Source organism: Phyllostomus discolor, chromosome 1 (genome assembly GCF_004126475.2).
Source record: "Phyllostomus discolor isolate MPI-MPIP mPhyDis1 chromosome 1, mPhyDis1.pri.v3, whole genome shotgun sequence".
NCBI classification, from domain to species: domain Eukaryota; kingdom Metazoa; phylum Chordata; class Mammalia; order Chiroptera; family Phyllostomidae; genus Phyllostomus; species Phyllostomus discolor.
The window spans coordinates 171,748,070-171,764,521 of NC_040903.2; the positions used below are offsets into that span (position 1 = coordinate 171,748,070).

At 34.1% G+C, this 16,452-nt stretch overlaps 1 protein-coding gene across 4 annotated transcripts in view; it reads right to left on the reverse strand.

The window, feature by feature from the left end:
- Positions 1-583: 583 nt before the first annotated feature.
- The window catches only part of VPS13C (vacuolar protein sorting 13 homolog C), a 175,869-nt gene continuing 160,000 nt past the window's right edge, over positions 584-16,452 (reverse strand). For 2 of the 4 annotated variants that reach the window (XM_028507282.2, XM_028507283.2), the window contains 5 exons: positions 15,268-15,382; positions 10,938-11,026; positions 4,161-4,284; positions 2,754-2,837; positions 584-2,494 (listed from right to left, as the gene is read on the reverse strand). In XM_028507282.2, coding sequence (XP_028363083.1) covers positions 2,393-2,494; positions 2,754-2,837; positions 4,161-4,284; positions 10,938-11,026; positions 15,268-15,382 — 514 coding nt within the window. In that variant the 3' untranslated portion in view covers positions 584-2,392. Of the gene's footprint in view, positions 2,495-2,753; positions 2,838-4,160; positions 4,285-10,937; positions 11,027-13,266; positions 14,547-15,267; positions 15,383-16,452 lie in introns of those variants that run through there. The other 2 variants (XM_028507285.2, XM_028507286.2) reach the window with 1 other exon arrangement.

Consider the following 16,452-nt stretch of genomic DNA (forward strand, 5'->3'; position numbering starts at 1 on the left):
TAACTGAATTTATTGGGGTGACATTGCTTAATAAAATTACATAGGTTTCAGGTGTACAATTCTATAATATTCATCATCTGTATATTGTATTGTGTGTTCGCCATCCAAAATCAAGTCTTTGTCCATCACCATTTATCTGCCTGTACCCTCCTCGTCTACCTCCCCCACCCACCTTGCCCTCTTGTAATCACCATACTGTTGTCTGTGTCTATGATTTGTTTTTTGTTTTTTTTTTGTGGGGGGGGGGGGGGGAAGATTTGGCTTAATCCCCTCACCTTTTTACCCAGCTACCCATACCCTCCTCTCCTCCTCAGTCAGAGAAAAGACAAATGCCATATGATTTCACTTATACGTGGAATCTAATAAATAAAATAAACACACAAAATAGAAACAGACTCACAGATACAGAGAACAGACTGTGGCTGGCGGAGCCCTCCATAACCATTCACCTAACTTCTCACTGTCAGAGGGTTGGGAGAGGAAAGGGAAAGACATACAAAGTGAAAACAAATGTTACTTACACACTCACCAAGTTCTCACACCTATAAATATTTAACACAAAACCACAAAGTTTTCACATCTGTAAATAATATACCAAATGTTTTATTTCTCTCAGTAGTTCATACACAAATAACGGACTCTGAATGCATTTTAGAAACAGGAAAGACATTATTACACTTAACCAAGAAATTATTTATGTCCCAGGGGATTAAATCAAATTAAATGTTATCAATATTTGACAATTTTCAGAGATGAGGAATTTACAGGTTTCTATAAATTTTTCTTAGTTCCATGTTTTACATATCACCAGTAAAATAAAATTTCTTAAAGGACATTGTCAGTAACTGTGATTCACATGAAAACATAATTAGATATCTGAGTCCTGATTCAGTTTTACAACACAAAATACTAGCTCATTTGCTATAAAATTATATTTGTACAGCTCCTTTTAATAAACAGTTAACTACTGATAAATTCTGTTTAATCCCAGAATTTTTATATATAATACTTTTCTTCATAGAAAAAAATAATGATGTGGAAAAGGCAAAGACCACCCTCCTGTATCAAACATCAAAAATTTAAGGAATTAGTTATTACCTCCTCTTTTTTGGGAATCTGCAGTAAATAATAACTAGAAAAAATTTTAAACATTTTAAGGTCAGTCTCAAGAAACATGAATAAAAATAGTAGAAATGTTAACACGCATAAACAAAAACAGAGCAAACCAAGTGTGTCCACATCTTCATTTCATAATTAATTCAGTGATTTGAAATAAGTGCCATGTTAAAACCAAGAGCAAATTTAAAGATTTATCCAAGGAAATTAAGTACTTATAAGATTTTTTTAAAAAGCTTTAGTAGGCAGTGTATCTTTGATCAGCATAAACAAGCTGCAGAAAAGGACAAAAATAATACTGGACTGAAATGATTCTCACAGGCATGCTCTCTAGAAAAACACACTTACCAATTACTTTCCACAGTGTTGTTAATATATGTCTGATTTTAAGTATATGTGAAGCAACTAGAGATTTTTCATTGTTCCTAATAAGTATTTAAAATACACTTCTAGGTATGCATTATAATTATTAATTTATAATGCCCTTAAAATATTTCAACTTATAAAAAACAATTTCTGGATATATAAAAATATGAATTTTTTCATATTTCTAAGTCATGAAAACAAAGTACAATATTTTCATGTATCAGCAAATTATAATTGCGCCACATAGATTCATCTTGAAAGAGCGTGTAAGTGATTTCCAAAATTGTATACATGGTACATTACAGAGAACAGAGTATTGATATTTCAAGTTTTGTTTTTCTGTATGTCTTTATATTATAGTACAAGGAAGAAAAATAAGCACCAAAGTAAAACATTTTTATTAGGAGGACAATGTTTTCATGAAAATAAAATAGAAAGCATCATTTCTGCCTTTAGTATATTACCTAGTTTATCAAAAATGTTATCTCAGCTCACTATTGAATAAAGTATCCAATATTTTTCCAAAACCTCTCAAAGAACATTACTCATTCTAAGCTCCTTTCTTGTTCTTGAGTAAGGACTTTGTTTAATTAAAAAACAAAATTATCCTTTGCTTCACAATTGTAACATTAATGGAAATTTCACTCAGAATCTGAAGTGGTATTTCTTTGAAGGTCTGACCCACTCAGGGGCAATGTAGAGTGGATTATTAACATACACATGGTTACAAAATTACAGTCAAAAGTAAAGGGGAAAACATGGAAAACCCAATATCTAGCTATTTTAGCAAAAATATTAAAAAACTAAAGCACTGCTTTAAAAATTCTCTTCGGTAAGATAAAGAACAGTGATTTATAGACAAGACTAACGGTTGGTTCTCTCCAAGTAGCAGCCCCCCGCGGATCTGTGATTAAAATGGTGTTTGGGGCCTGAGGAGTTTCAGTGACGACTGCTTCACCAGTTTTTGCTGGTGTCTCACTGACTGTGCATCCTCAATGGCATGACACGCTCTCTGTAAAATAAAATATTTATTATAAATCGTAAAGAGAAGTACAGGCTAATTTGATGGAGGGGAAAGGTGCAAAGGCAAGAGTTGGAGCACTCTTTGGAGCTACTAAGCTCAAAGCATATTATTTTAAGCTTATATATCCATTCAAATATAACTGGAAGATCTTCTGGGAGAAATAATGGGTGTTGTTAACTATAACACATTTTAAAAATATCTTTCAGCTACAAAACCGAGGTGATATTCTTTGAAAGAAACCATTTACCTCTGCTGTGGTGGCATCCTGCAGCTGAATTTGCCGGACGTAGGCTTGATTGGCACTGTCTTTTTTGTGGAACAGACCCTGGTCCTATTTCAAAAGAAAGAATGACACAAAAATTATTCTGGGGAAGAAAAAAAAATCATAACCTTTAATTGGATGCTTCTTAAATGTCAACTCTGTTTTATAAGCATACAAAATATACATAGTCAGATGGAATAAAAGATAAATCATTTTGGTAGAAGAACAGCAGTTCCATATGTGAGCTCTTAGAATTTATGAAACTGCATGAGTATACATCTATCTGTAAAAAATAATGGCTTTTTGCAGGCTATGATAAATAGTCTACAGAAACTCCACTTGATAACTCATCACATCTGACAAATCAAAAAAACCCTTCTTCATTTCCTTGGCTGATAGATAAAATTCTTATATAATGTAGAATATATTGAGTCAATTCATACCACTGATGTGAAAGAAAAGTGATAACCGAGGAACTGTAATATATATGCACAGTGACACAGTCTTTCCTAGCTTGAAACTATGTGTCATTTATTAAGGCACTCTTTGATAAAATTCTGACACTCTACAATGAGAGAAAACTGAAATACAAAATGGTATAGTTTCAAAGTTTGTTTCATTTGTAAACTCCTATGAAAGAAAACATAAATTAAAAATAATAGTATTTGTATCACTATTAAATTTTATGATAACTGTTTTTCGGGAAATTTGAGTAACAGAGATAAATAACATCATTATTATTCAGGAAAGAATACAGTATAGAAATTATCATCTATAGAATGACAATTTTTAGTTTCTTTTAAAGAGGTGAAAATAAATATATTTTATTATCATATACAATAAAAATTATGTATTTCAAAGCAGAATGAGTCTTAAGAACTGAGCAAAAGACAGGCTATCCTTTTTGTTAACTACCTGCTATGTAATGAAAAGTTCTTCCTTAGAAAATGATGGCGAGGAAAGACTTGAAAGTATTATTATATATGTCAAAGGTTCTGGCATTCTACAAATGCCAAATACTCTAAAACATGAGTGTTTTAGACATAATATTTATAATAATCTCCTAAAAGCCTAAAAAAGGGAATCTTTCCAGAGTATCTAGGATTAGACAGAGCAAAATAGGTATCCATATGAAATTAAAAAGGTATTTTATTTACTAATGCTTTATTCTCCCCAAAAGGAAGCACCAGCACCCTAATTCTATCAGTAGACAGACCTGATGTTTCACTCTACACAACCAAGGACTGTCAGAAAATAAAGTATAGTAGACAAGTAACAATAACAACCCTTCAAATACTTTGTGTAGTTAACTGTAAAGATGAGTCAAAAAGCATTCATTTCCACTCATTTAACAAATTCTCAGCTCTAAAAATGTGACTCAAGTTTCCTTACCTTAACTGAAATGTTTAGCGTATTTCTAATGACTCTAGGAGGAAATACAAAATCTTCAAATGGGTACTGCCAGTCTGTGGACATCAGGCCGAGGATCTCAACTTCCTTTATACACAACACTCGCCTGGTTTGCAAAGGAAACAAAAATATAGTGAGTGATAAAGACTGTTAATGATTATATCTAATATTTCACTCTGATGGATGGGATAGGTAGTACTCAGTAAACAGTATAACCTGGCATTAAAAATAGTATGCTTCACATAAAAACGTCTAGATAACTGTCATAAAGGAGCAAATATGGCACCTACCAATTAACAAAGCAGACTTTCAAAAATTCTGCTTCTGCCAATCTTGCAAAATTTATAAAAGTGTCATTTTTTTTAATTGACAAAAAACTGAGATAATCTTTAAAACACATAGAAACAGGCTGTACTCTCCTCACCTGGGAAGCAATAGGCAGAAGCTCCTGAAAATGTCTTACTTCGAAAATTATTAATTGCTCTTTACTGTCAGTCATTTATGCCTTCCAGTCAGGAACGAACATGCAGGAAATGTGACACAAACCTCAAATGTCAGCAAAGATTCACAGCAAAGGTTTGAATGCGTTAACACTAATGTACTATATATCACAGAGTAAGTATTCTGTTTTACTCAACAGCAATAAAAATACAACAAAACCTTTAAAGGGTATGCACATTGATTTCCCACTGTCTGATTCAGATTAATCACTGATATAACTATACTTGACTAAAGTTTCTCCAAGAGAAAGCAAAACTAGGAAAGTTGACCTGTTAATTCTATAGCTATTTAGTGCTGGAGAAACAAAAAGACAGGGTTTCTGCTTGAGGCACTCAGGGGCCAGAGGGGAAATAAACATGAAATAAATGCAACAACACAGGTAAGTGCAGTAGGTAATCTGGGGGGCACAGGAGAAGGGGGCTGAGTGTGTTGGTGAAGTAGGTGGCCTAAGAGCTGATTCTTGAAAGGAGTTTCTAGGTGGGAAAGGGAAATTCAAGTCCAGACAAAGAGAACAGTGCATTGGCATATATGAGGGTACAAAAAAGGGAAGATTTACCTGAGGAATGTGGAGGACTGGCTGGAGGACCAGGTATATATGAAGATGAGAAAATTAGCTTAGTGCCAGATCTTAGAAGGATTTTTTTGTTGTTGTTGCCATTTCAAGAAATTCTGACTTTAACCTACAGGTAATGGGGAACGTCATGATACAATTTTACTTTAGAGTCATGACTCTGGCAGTCATGGGGTAGAGGTGGGATAGACCATCAAGGTAGAAGTTATTTTAATAGTCCCATCAGGAATCAGTGAGAGTCTCGATGAAAGCTATAGCTGTGAGGAGGGAAAAAGAGCTAGACTCCAGATGCTTATAAGGTAGAGTTGGATGCATTTAATGACCGATGGAGAACAGGAACCAAAACAGGCCTGTGGCATAATAATTCTCAGCAGAGGTGCTATTAAAATTTGGGGTTTGTGTGGGATTGTGTTGTACACTGTAAAACGTTCAGCATCCCCAGCCCCAGTCTGCTAAGTGCCCTTCAATCACTGTGACATCCTCCATTCCCCTACACATTCCAAACAGTCTCTAGGAATCGGGTTCCACTCCCTCCACCTCCTGCCCTGGTAGAGAATCAGATGATAGAGTGAAGAGGGATAGCTAACCATTAAAAATCACTGTGTCAGATGCAGTCCACCATTCTGATTGTCTCAGAGCTCTCTCTTCTCTTGACCATACCAATAATATTTTTTTTATTTAGGGCAAACACTAACATTTTTTAAAAGATTTTATTTATTTATTTTTAGAGAGAGAGTAAAGGAGGGAGCAAGAGAGAGAGAGAACCATCAATGTATGGTTGCCTCTCATGTGGCCCCCACTGGGCACCTGGTCCACAACCCAGGTATGTGCCCTGACTGGGAATCGAACTGGTAACTCTTTGGTTCACAGCCTGCACTCAATCCACTGAGCTACACCAGCCAGGAATAATATTGGTTTTCTACCACCTTAAATCCCCTTCATTTTCTTTCTCACTGTTTATCAGAGCTCAAATCTTGGCCATCTTCTATTTGACACACTCAGGGTCCAAGACTCAACTCCAAATCTTTATTCAAACATCAATGGTTTATATCTGTGTATCTGCTACTGAGGAATCTGTACTTTGATATCTCAAAGCTGCAACAAAGTTAGTCAATTCCAGAACAAAACAAAACAAAATCATCCTTTCCCTCAAAGTGCTATAAACAGTAATATCACCACTCTTGCTCCTTGATCCCCAAACCAGAAAGGTATCTTGCACTCCCTTCTCCTCCACATCCAATCTGCCACCAAGTCCTGGTCTTAGGGCTGCTCCCTTCTTTCTATTCTTACTCTTTTCGTTTTGGCCTCACCACTTCCTATCAGAACAGCAGCAGCAATCTCTGTGGTGGACAGGATTCTGAGATGTGTCCCAAGATCCCTCATTTCCTGATACATAACTCCATATAATCCCCAGCACCATGAATATGATGGATTTCACCCCTATGATTAGGTTTTGTTATAAGGCACAGGTGACTTTAAGGAAAAAGTTTATCTGGGTGGGCCTGACCCTTTAAATCTGGGTTAGAGACAGAGAAGTCAGAGATTCAAAGTGCTATTGCTGGTTTGAAGGTGGAGAACGCCACATAACAAGGAATGCAGGTACGCTCCAGGAGATAAGGGCAGCCGCCATCTGACAGAGATGGAGGAAACGGGACTGTTGGTCCTTCAACTGCAAGGAACGGAATTCTACCAACAACATTAAAATAGCTTGGAAGGGGATTCTTCCCAGGAGTTTCCAAAAAGGAAGCCTTATGAGACCCTATCAGAATCCAGCCATGCCACACAGGACTGGAGACATGTAGAAATTGAGATAATAAATCTGTGTTGTTTGAACTGCTAATTTTAAGGTAATTTGTTGTGCAGCAACAGAACACTAATACAGTCTCTAACTGGCCTCCTTGCCTCTGTTCTGATCCTCATCAACCCAGCATTTGGACTGCTGCCTGAGATCTTTCTAAAGCACGATTTTTTTAAATACTACTCCTAAGGCTTTCAGGCCTTCAGTGGAAAAGAACACCAGAGACTTATCTGTGTCCCTTGCACATATATCTCTGTGTGAAAAGCTGCAATACTGAACAGTAAGTCTTCACTTTTAAAAAATTAATGATTTCCCATCATTTTAATGATGAAGCCTGAACCCTCCTGGGAATATAAACAGACATCTATGACTCTTGCATCATCTCCCAGCACTTCCCTATGAACATCCTACTACTACCCAGCCATTCCAAACTGCTCTTATTATTCAAAGTGCCATAATGTTCTATGTATCTGCTTGCCTCTTGTTTACCTGTATGACAGCTCCATACTCTACAGGACTCAGCGTAAGTACCTCCTCATTAGAAAGCTCCCTAACACCCTCCCTATGACACCTTGGTTCCCACCTTACTGGACCAAGAGTCTTCAGTCTCTGTACATCACTTTATCTTAGCACCTATTACACTGCGATGTCATCAATAATTTGTAGTTCCCCCCTATAGATCAGGAGGGAACAGAAGATGTAACTTTCATCTCTGTGTCCCTATATGTTATACACCGATGCAGCAATGGACTGACTGTTTATATTCCTGCCCCTCCCAATTCATATGTTGAATCATAACCCCCAATGTGATATGCTGAGGTGGGACCTTTGGGAAGTGATTAAGTCATGAGGATAAAGTCCTTGTGAATTAATGCCCTTATGAAAGAGGCCTGAGAAAAACTTCCTTGCACCTTCTGTCAATGTCAGGACACAGTGAGAAGAACCATCTATGAACCAGGGAGTGAGCCCTCACCAGACACACAGTCTGGCAGCACCCTGATCTTGAACTTCCCAGACTCCAGAACTGTGAGAAATAACAATCTGGTGTTTAAATCACCTGATGATGGTACTTTTGGAACAGCAGCCCAAACAGACTAAGACAGATGTTTTATTTTTTTAAGTCTGCACAGAGAACAAATTCCTAATGAAGATTACTAAAATAAAATATTACATAGGAGTTAGGACCAACTAGTGGAGCTACCTAATAAATTTAGGTTGTGAAAACTCATATTTTGTTTCTAATAACTGATTAAGAAAAAATATAGAGAGATCAAGTTTTGGATAAATTCAATGTGAAAAATTAAAAGCCCTATGTATTGAAAAACTCAATGATCATTAAAGTGTTAATAATACACTGAATAAAAAGGGCTAATGTCACTAATATATATAATGCTGTTAAACTCAGTACACAAAATGCTAATATAATGAAAAACGAGTAAAAGATATGAAAAAGCAATTCATGGAATAAAAAATATAAATGGATGATGAGTGTATTAAAATGTTCATACTCATTAGCAATCAAGTAAATGCTAATTAAAACAAATTATTTTCTACCCATTAAATTAGCAAAAATAAAAAAGTTTAAATAACACCTAGTCTTAGCAAAACGTGCTTCTAGTTGTACGCAAAAGAACTGATACAGCCTTTCTGACAAATGGCAATAAATAGAAAGGGCCTCAAAAATCTTCACAACTTTTAAATCAACAATCCCACTGATAAGAATTTACATGAAGGAAATAATTACAGAAAAAATACTTAGCTGCAAAGATGTGTTTATAATAATACAATATTGGAAAAGAGAAAACTGAATGTCAAATATTTAGGCAGCATTGGAAAATAAGGTAATATATCCATAAATACAATATCATGTAGTCATGAAATATCATGTTTTCAAAGAATACTTAATTGCTTGTGAAGATGACCAGAATATATACTATTAGGTGAAAAAACCCAGGTTAGTTCAATACACACGGTGCATTGTTTTGTACATAGTTTTTATAAATTACATATACTCCAAAAGTATGATACACTAGCTAATATCTCTGCATAAAGGGATTGCTGCTAAAGGCTATTTTTAGTGGTTAATGTATAATTGTTATTCAAACTAGAACATTTTTAAGAATGAAAAGGATAGCCACTAATAATTACATGGGGACAAAAAGTACAAGCCAGCTCTGTCCAAGGCAAACCACAGCTTTAGTTATTTTCATTTTCTTAATTATTATCTGTATCAGGAGTGGGCAAACTATGGCCTGTAAGCCAAATCCCGGGCCTATTTTAGTAAATGCAATTATACTGGAACACAGCCACCTCATTCATTTACATATTATCCACAGTTGCTTTCCCGCTACAAGGGCAGAGTTGAGTACAGATGGGAAGCATGAGACAGCCCTTGAAACCTAAAGTTTTTTTTTTTTTTAAAGATTTTACTTATTTTTAGAGAGGGGAAAGGGAGGGAGAGAGAAAAGAAATATCAATGTGCAAGAGAAGCATTGATCAGTTGCCTCTCACAGTAACCCCAACTGGGGACCTGGCCCACAACCCAAGCACGTGCCCTGACAGGGAATCGAACTGGCAATCTTTCAGTTAGCGGGATGACGCCCAACCCACTGAGCCACACCAGTCAGGGCTGAAGGCTAAATTTTTAGTATCTGGCTCTTTAAAGAAATTTTGTTGGCTCCTAAACTATACTATCTATAATGAATAAGCATAACTTTAGCAATAAAAATTAAGAGTTATTTTTTTAGAATTCTAATTTTGGAAGAAATGCTATTTTTGTGTAATCATTAAAGATCAAACAAATCAGCATAATGATAACTATCTCAATCAAAGAAATTTCTGTTAGAAAGAGTCTACTATGAGGAGACTAAGTCACTGTAGTGGTCAGGAATGTTATTTTTCTAACTGCCTCCTGAAAAGCTCTATAAGTGACTATTTAAAATTAGTATGATTTTTCAATTTACTTGAAAACCCATATGTATAATACATTAATGTATACAGTGATATTTCCACAAATGAGTAATCAAATACTAAGTATTACCAAATAAAAAATAAAAATTTACTGGTTTACATTGCCCAGTGTTGATACACAATTTCAAACTGAATTAATGCATTGCTATTGCAGCTAAACACAATACAAGATACAAATAAACATTACTTTTGGTCTAATGGAATAGATATAACAGCTTGTAGGTTTAAGTGTGAATCCTATTATTTTAGGTTTCCTTTCTCTCCTTCCTAACCAAACATATTTAAACGCCTTAGTAGGGAACCTAAGGCAGATTTTGCCTACTCTAAGTACTTTGCCTCAGTCCTACAAAAATTCATAACTTAAAAAGTTTAGAAAATTATTAATCTATAATCGTCATTTTAGAATAAGTGATGCAGGGGAAAATCTCAGGAAAATAAACAGTAGTTTGGTCAAAGTTCTTTTAGAGGAATTACCTATAACTCCCAAAATGTTTAGAAAAAACCCACAGAAATGTCATCCTTTAAAAAAGGTGTGCTATTAATCCAAAATAAAACATAGTGAGAAAAAATGATTCATGAATTCACCCTCTATAACTAGATTTATAATTCTCACATAACTGTGAGAACTGCACTTACTACTGCACTTACATAAAGTCTGTTCTAGACCCCATCTCTCAGTAGCTGTGTAACTTGGAGATGCCCCTAAACCACGCTGAGCTGCAGCTGCAGCATCTCCAAAATGAAAGGGTCAGAACAGGTGATCTTGAAGGTCCCATCCAGATCTGTGTTTTTGTGATTCTATGACAATGAACATTTTGCAGTTGAGTATAGTTCTCCACATCCTCTACAATTTTAGTCTTCCAAATTCTTAAGGTTTATATAATTTACAATTGGAAAAATGTCACTTGAAAGTTAATACCTATTTGTAATCATAAGGATTGTCTTCTTGCTTCCAGAAACAGCACAGTGATATCGGTAAGTCTCTCCTTCTAACTTTTTGATATGATTCTGGGGGGAAAAAAATACAAGACTTAAGATTTGGGCAATGTGTGCATCCAAATAGTATTTCAAATACTGTATATTAGCTAATTATAATAATAATGCTAGTTAGGAAAATATTACTGGATGCAAAGCACAATTCTACATATTCTCACTTAAAGTTAGATACTCATCATGTGTATATAAATTAACTTTTACTGTTCCTTAAAAGACAAATATGTATTACATGCTTACTAAGTGATCCTCTGGTAAATTCACATTTTGTTCTGTAATAACTTAGAAATTTTAGAATATCTACCGGAAATAATTACACATTTTCATTCATGAGAACATGAACATATGCTAATATAAACAGGAGACCTTAACATCACAGGGGTTCTTAACCTGGGGTCCATGGAAGCTCTTTTGGAGGACTATAAATTACCCAAAATAGAACATAAAGTTTAAAAAATGTAGTTCTGCAACCTCTTTCAGAGGACGGTTCATATTTTTCATCAGATATTTATAAAATGCGTGTGATCATTCTCAAAGGTTAAGAACCATTGGTTTTACATAGAGGTAGATATATACATAATAAAATCCAAGATAACTGATATTTAATGTTTTTATAAGCCTTATAGATTAAATATTCATGAGCAGTATATGTATTTTATCAAATTATGTTCCTGATAAAGAAGAAAACTTAATAATATTAACACAAAGAACTTCTAAGCTTTCAAATAACTTATAATTTATTGTTAAAGACAATTACAAGCATAAAATAATTCAAGTATAAATAGCACATTAAAATACATTTACTTTTCAACTACCTCAAAACTATTGTGTCTTGAACTAGTCAACACATTAAAAACCAACAAAATAGTTATTATTTATAATAAATGCTAATGAATTATTGATATTATCAATATCATTATATTGATATCATATTATGATATTAATATATGATAAAATTAGATAATATAGATAAAAACACAAAACATAAATATACCTATAAATAACACCTTAACATTTTTCACCCCCAAGATCTTAACATTTTATAACCAAAAATAATAAAAAATACAACACCAATATTAAAAGGATAATGAAATCAATAATAATCACAAGCAGAGAAAGCATACTTGCTATTATTTCAATGCATAAATACATGTTTTTTTTAAAGTCCTTGGTTCCCAGTTATTTTTTGATAATTATGAAAAGATGAACAAAGATGAATCCCCAAGGAACTGGGGTCTCATCTTCAGAATGAACTCAGAGAAGTGGAGTTTAATAGTCAGTTGTTTTAAATCATGCCTGTGTGAATTAGCTGAAATCTTTTAACATCTACAACTTAATTTCTTTAATAAAGAGGAAATGAAAAATATATTCAGCACTGAAATTTAAATGTTCAAATATTTAGATTTGAGACACATTATACAAAAAATACTACCAACTTTCCATCTTTTATGCATTTTCATTAGTTATCAATCTATTGCCATCTTTAATCTATTGAAAGCTTTTAAAGTATAATTTATCACCGTGACACACTACAGAAACCTTGTTTACGGCTTTACTAACAGCCACGAAACTCCGAGATTCAGATGAAGATGTTTAGTCACTGATGGCAGCAGATTAGTTAATAAAATATTCACTCTCCCGTCCCAAAATGTAACAAGAAATTTACAATATTTAGCAAATGCATTCAATTTTAAAAGTAAATTCTAAGGAAATAATACAAGATATGAAAAAGCACTGTGTATAATGTTTATCACAGCATTATTACTGTTATTAAAATAACAAACAATTATAATGTCAAGAACTGGGAATAGTCAAACATACAATACAGTTACCTCAACAGATGGTAATGCAAGAATTAAGAATGACGCATTTCTACGAACATGAATAAATATAATTAAAATGAAAAAGCGAAGACACCATTTTAAATATATCATCATAAGTATGCAAACCAAGATGAATATTAAATAAAAACTGGCTATATACATCCCATATACACCTATGTATGTATATATGTGTGTGTCTGTATATATATAAACAAACACACTTATGTAAACAGTAATTATTCTAGGAGAACAGAGGATAAGTAGAAGAGTATAGCCTATAAAAACACAGTATTTGATTTAATAACTTTCAAAGCTGAGCATTAAAGAATACAGAGAAATACTCAGGAGAAAAAGAAAATGAAGAAAATCAAAAGATTCCCAAGTAAATTACTTAGAAGGTAGCCATATAACAATAAGGGCTAGGAGAAAAGAATTTTGTACTTTAGTGCTGTTTAATAGTTACACATTTTGTTATGCATGGTCACTTAAAGACACCCTTAATTTCTCTTGTATATCCAGCATAGTCTAGATAACCAATACATGTATCATACATAACTGATGATAGCAAGAGGGGGAAGGGATGAAACAGCCTAAATTTCTTGATTCTCCATACCTATCCCTGCCACTCATTGAGAAAAACTACTAAATCCTCTCATTAATGTACAATCATTCTATTTCTTCCAGTAACATTAAGTTAATCAATCTTCTCAAAGGACTTAAAAGCAAAAAGGGTTGGTTTTTAAAAATAAAGATATCTATAAATTCAAGAGCAACATAAGCAGTTTGCCTAATTTACATATTCAACTTTTATTTACAGTAGCTAAAACTAAAATGACTCTGAAATTAGCATAACCAACAAGGAGGTTCGATTTTTGAAAAGTATAAATGCTAAAGGCTGAGAATGTATGTAACACAATTATTAAATGGTTGCCATTTATCCAGTAAGAGTACCAAGAGTACCAGTAAAAAAGATAGAGATGAAGGGAACATATTCTCAAAATTCATGTGCCAACTCTTATTTGAGGTCTAATGACAGACCCAGAGCAAAGATACTTCAGTTATTAAAGCATATTCCCCCGATGGGCGCACAATGCAGTGCACAAAGAATGTAAAAATATACACCTGAAATATGTATGATTTTATGAACGGATGTCACCCCAATAAATTCAATAAAAATAAAAATAATAAAACACATGCCCCAGTTAACATTCTTATAAGCTGGGTAAATTTAGGGTGACTTGTGAAACAAAGTTATGTAATTCCATCATCAAGATTCACAAACAGAAGAACACATAATAGATTGGAATAGAGTGAACGTAATTTTCTTTTTTTTTTACTTTATCTGAAATGCACATGAATACCATGAGAAAGAAAAAAATTTCAAAATGACAGTTAAAGTGTATGCTTCTGAGCTCAATAAAGCTTTTCACCAACTAAATGGAGAAGAGATTTCCTGAATCATTTAATCTTTTATATCAATCTCTTACTCCTGTGAAGTGTTATCACAAACACCACCATTTTTATTTGTAGTCAAGCCACTACAATAAAAAGTTCAGATAGAGATGAGTGTTGTAAAGAAAACTTCATTAAAATGGACTCTTGATCTAAATAAACCAAAGATAGTCAATTAATACCACAAATTTGTTTTGATTTTTAAGGATGAAATCAAGTAGTAGTATAGGAGACATTTACTCCTGTATTTCCAGTTCTTGCTGTGTAGGCAGAAAAAGAAAGAAAATAAAGTTAGAAGCATGCAGAAAAATAAAATGTAATTATATATAATCAAAACCATAGGCTAATAACAATGAAGAGTCATTCTATTTTAAAGTCAAAGTAAGAAACATTAATAAATTTATTTTGGGGAAAGCTCACCATGGGAGTATATTTATAGAGGTATATATTATTTAAATATAGTAAAGTTAAAACTGAAATAAAAGCCAAAAAAACTTTTAATTTTTTAAGGTTTGAAAATATTATAACTGTACATAATCTTTTTCTTTCCTCCAGCTTCTGTTCACTTGAATAAATCTAGATTTACAGAGTAGTCCAAATTAATTTGGTTGAGAGAAAAGGAAGCAGTGAAATTCCAATAATTAGCTACAAAGCAGGAAACCAAAATTAACAATGTTAACTAAACAAACTACTGCACAAGTAGTAATAAAGCCTATGACTTCTTTTAACATTATCCTTTCTGTACAAAAAAAACCTTTGTTCCTGTACAGAAAAAAAATTACCAGTTATTCCCACTTAGCAGATTACACTAAAATAAAACAAACAAATAAATAATCAAATTCTACTCTACAAACCATGTTCCCTGTGTAATCCCTAAAGAAGTTCATGAATCAGGAATTTTAATAACCACCCATGAAATTCTGACTGTATAAATCTTTAAAATCAAATGTCACTCATGACCACGAAGAACAGAATTTATACCTCAAATAAATCACAGCCCTCGGATGCCTGTCTGTCATAGGGGCGAATGACACCGTCTTCGTGGATCAGGCGAGGGGGGCGGAGCCTAGACACCTCCTCAGTTGACTCTGCTACCCTGTATAAGGCATTGGAATAAGTGTAAGAAAATATGTGAGAATCTTTCAAAATGATACAAATATATATGTTGATTAAACACTACTATGTTTAACAGAGACACCTTTATTTTATTTGACTTTTTTTATTTAAGGAAGTTGGAGGAGCTTGGAGTAAGGCAGACTTGGTTTTAATGCTTTTTGCATTATTTTGGGCAGGTTATTTAAAATTACTGTGTTTCTATCAAATATTGATATAATATGGAACACAGTACAGTCCTTTAATCAATAAAACAAACAAGCAAATAAAATATAACCAGAGACACTGAAATTAACAAGAAACTGACAGTAACCAGAGGGGAGGTGGCAGCGGGTAATCGGGGGAAGCAGGGAAGGGTTTTCAGGAACATGTAGGTATAAAGAACATGTGGACAAAACCAAGGAGGGTGGGATCAAGGATGGGAAGTGGGGATGGCTGGGGTGGGGGGAATAGAGGGGGAAAATGGAGACAACTGTACTTGAACAACAATGTGAAAAAGAAATAAAAAGAAAAGAAAAAGAAAGGCAGTGGCTAGGTTGTTTCCTCTTTGTGTCCTTAGTATCTAGCACGGTGCCTAGCATATAATAGGGATCACTAAACGCTGGTCAAAGAAAAGAGAAACTGAGTCATAAAAAAGGTCTCCTCTTACTCCTTTCTGGAGGCACTCTACCTTGTGAACCTATCATAGCGCAGGCAAAATATTTACCCATTTATGTATTCCTAGCAACAATTAGCACATACAAGGAACAATTAGCACATATGAGGGGGCCCCCCAAAAATATGGAATTATCTTTTGGAGGGTGGGCCCCCTGTAGTACAGGTTTCCCCGGCTTGGTGAGTGTTCTAGGAACCCATCCGTATCAGTGTACCAACAGGCACTATTGTCAGAGGCTGCATTTGGCTTCAGTGAATTATTTTTAAAGACTTAGTGTGTTTGTCCATTTCAAGATGGGTGATTTATGAGCTCAGCTGCCCAGTCCACACTGAGTATTCAGCAGTTTTTGACCAAAAACGGCACAACTCCCATGTCCCACCTTCCCTATTCACCCTTTC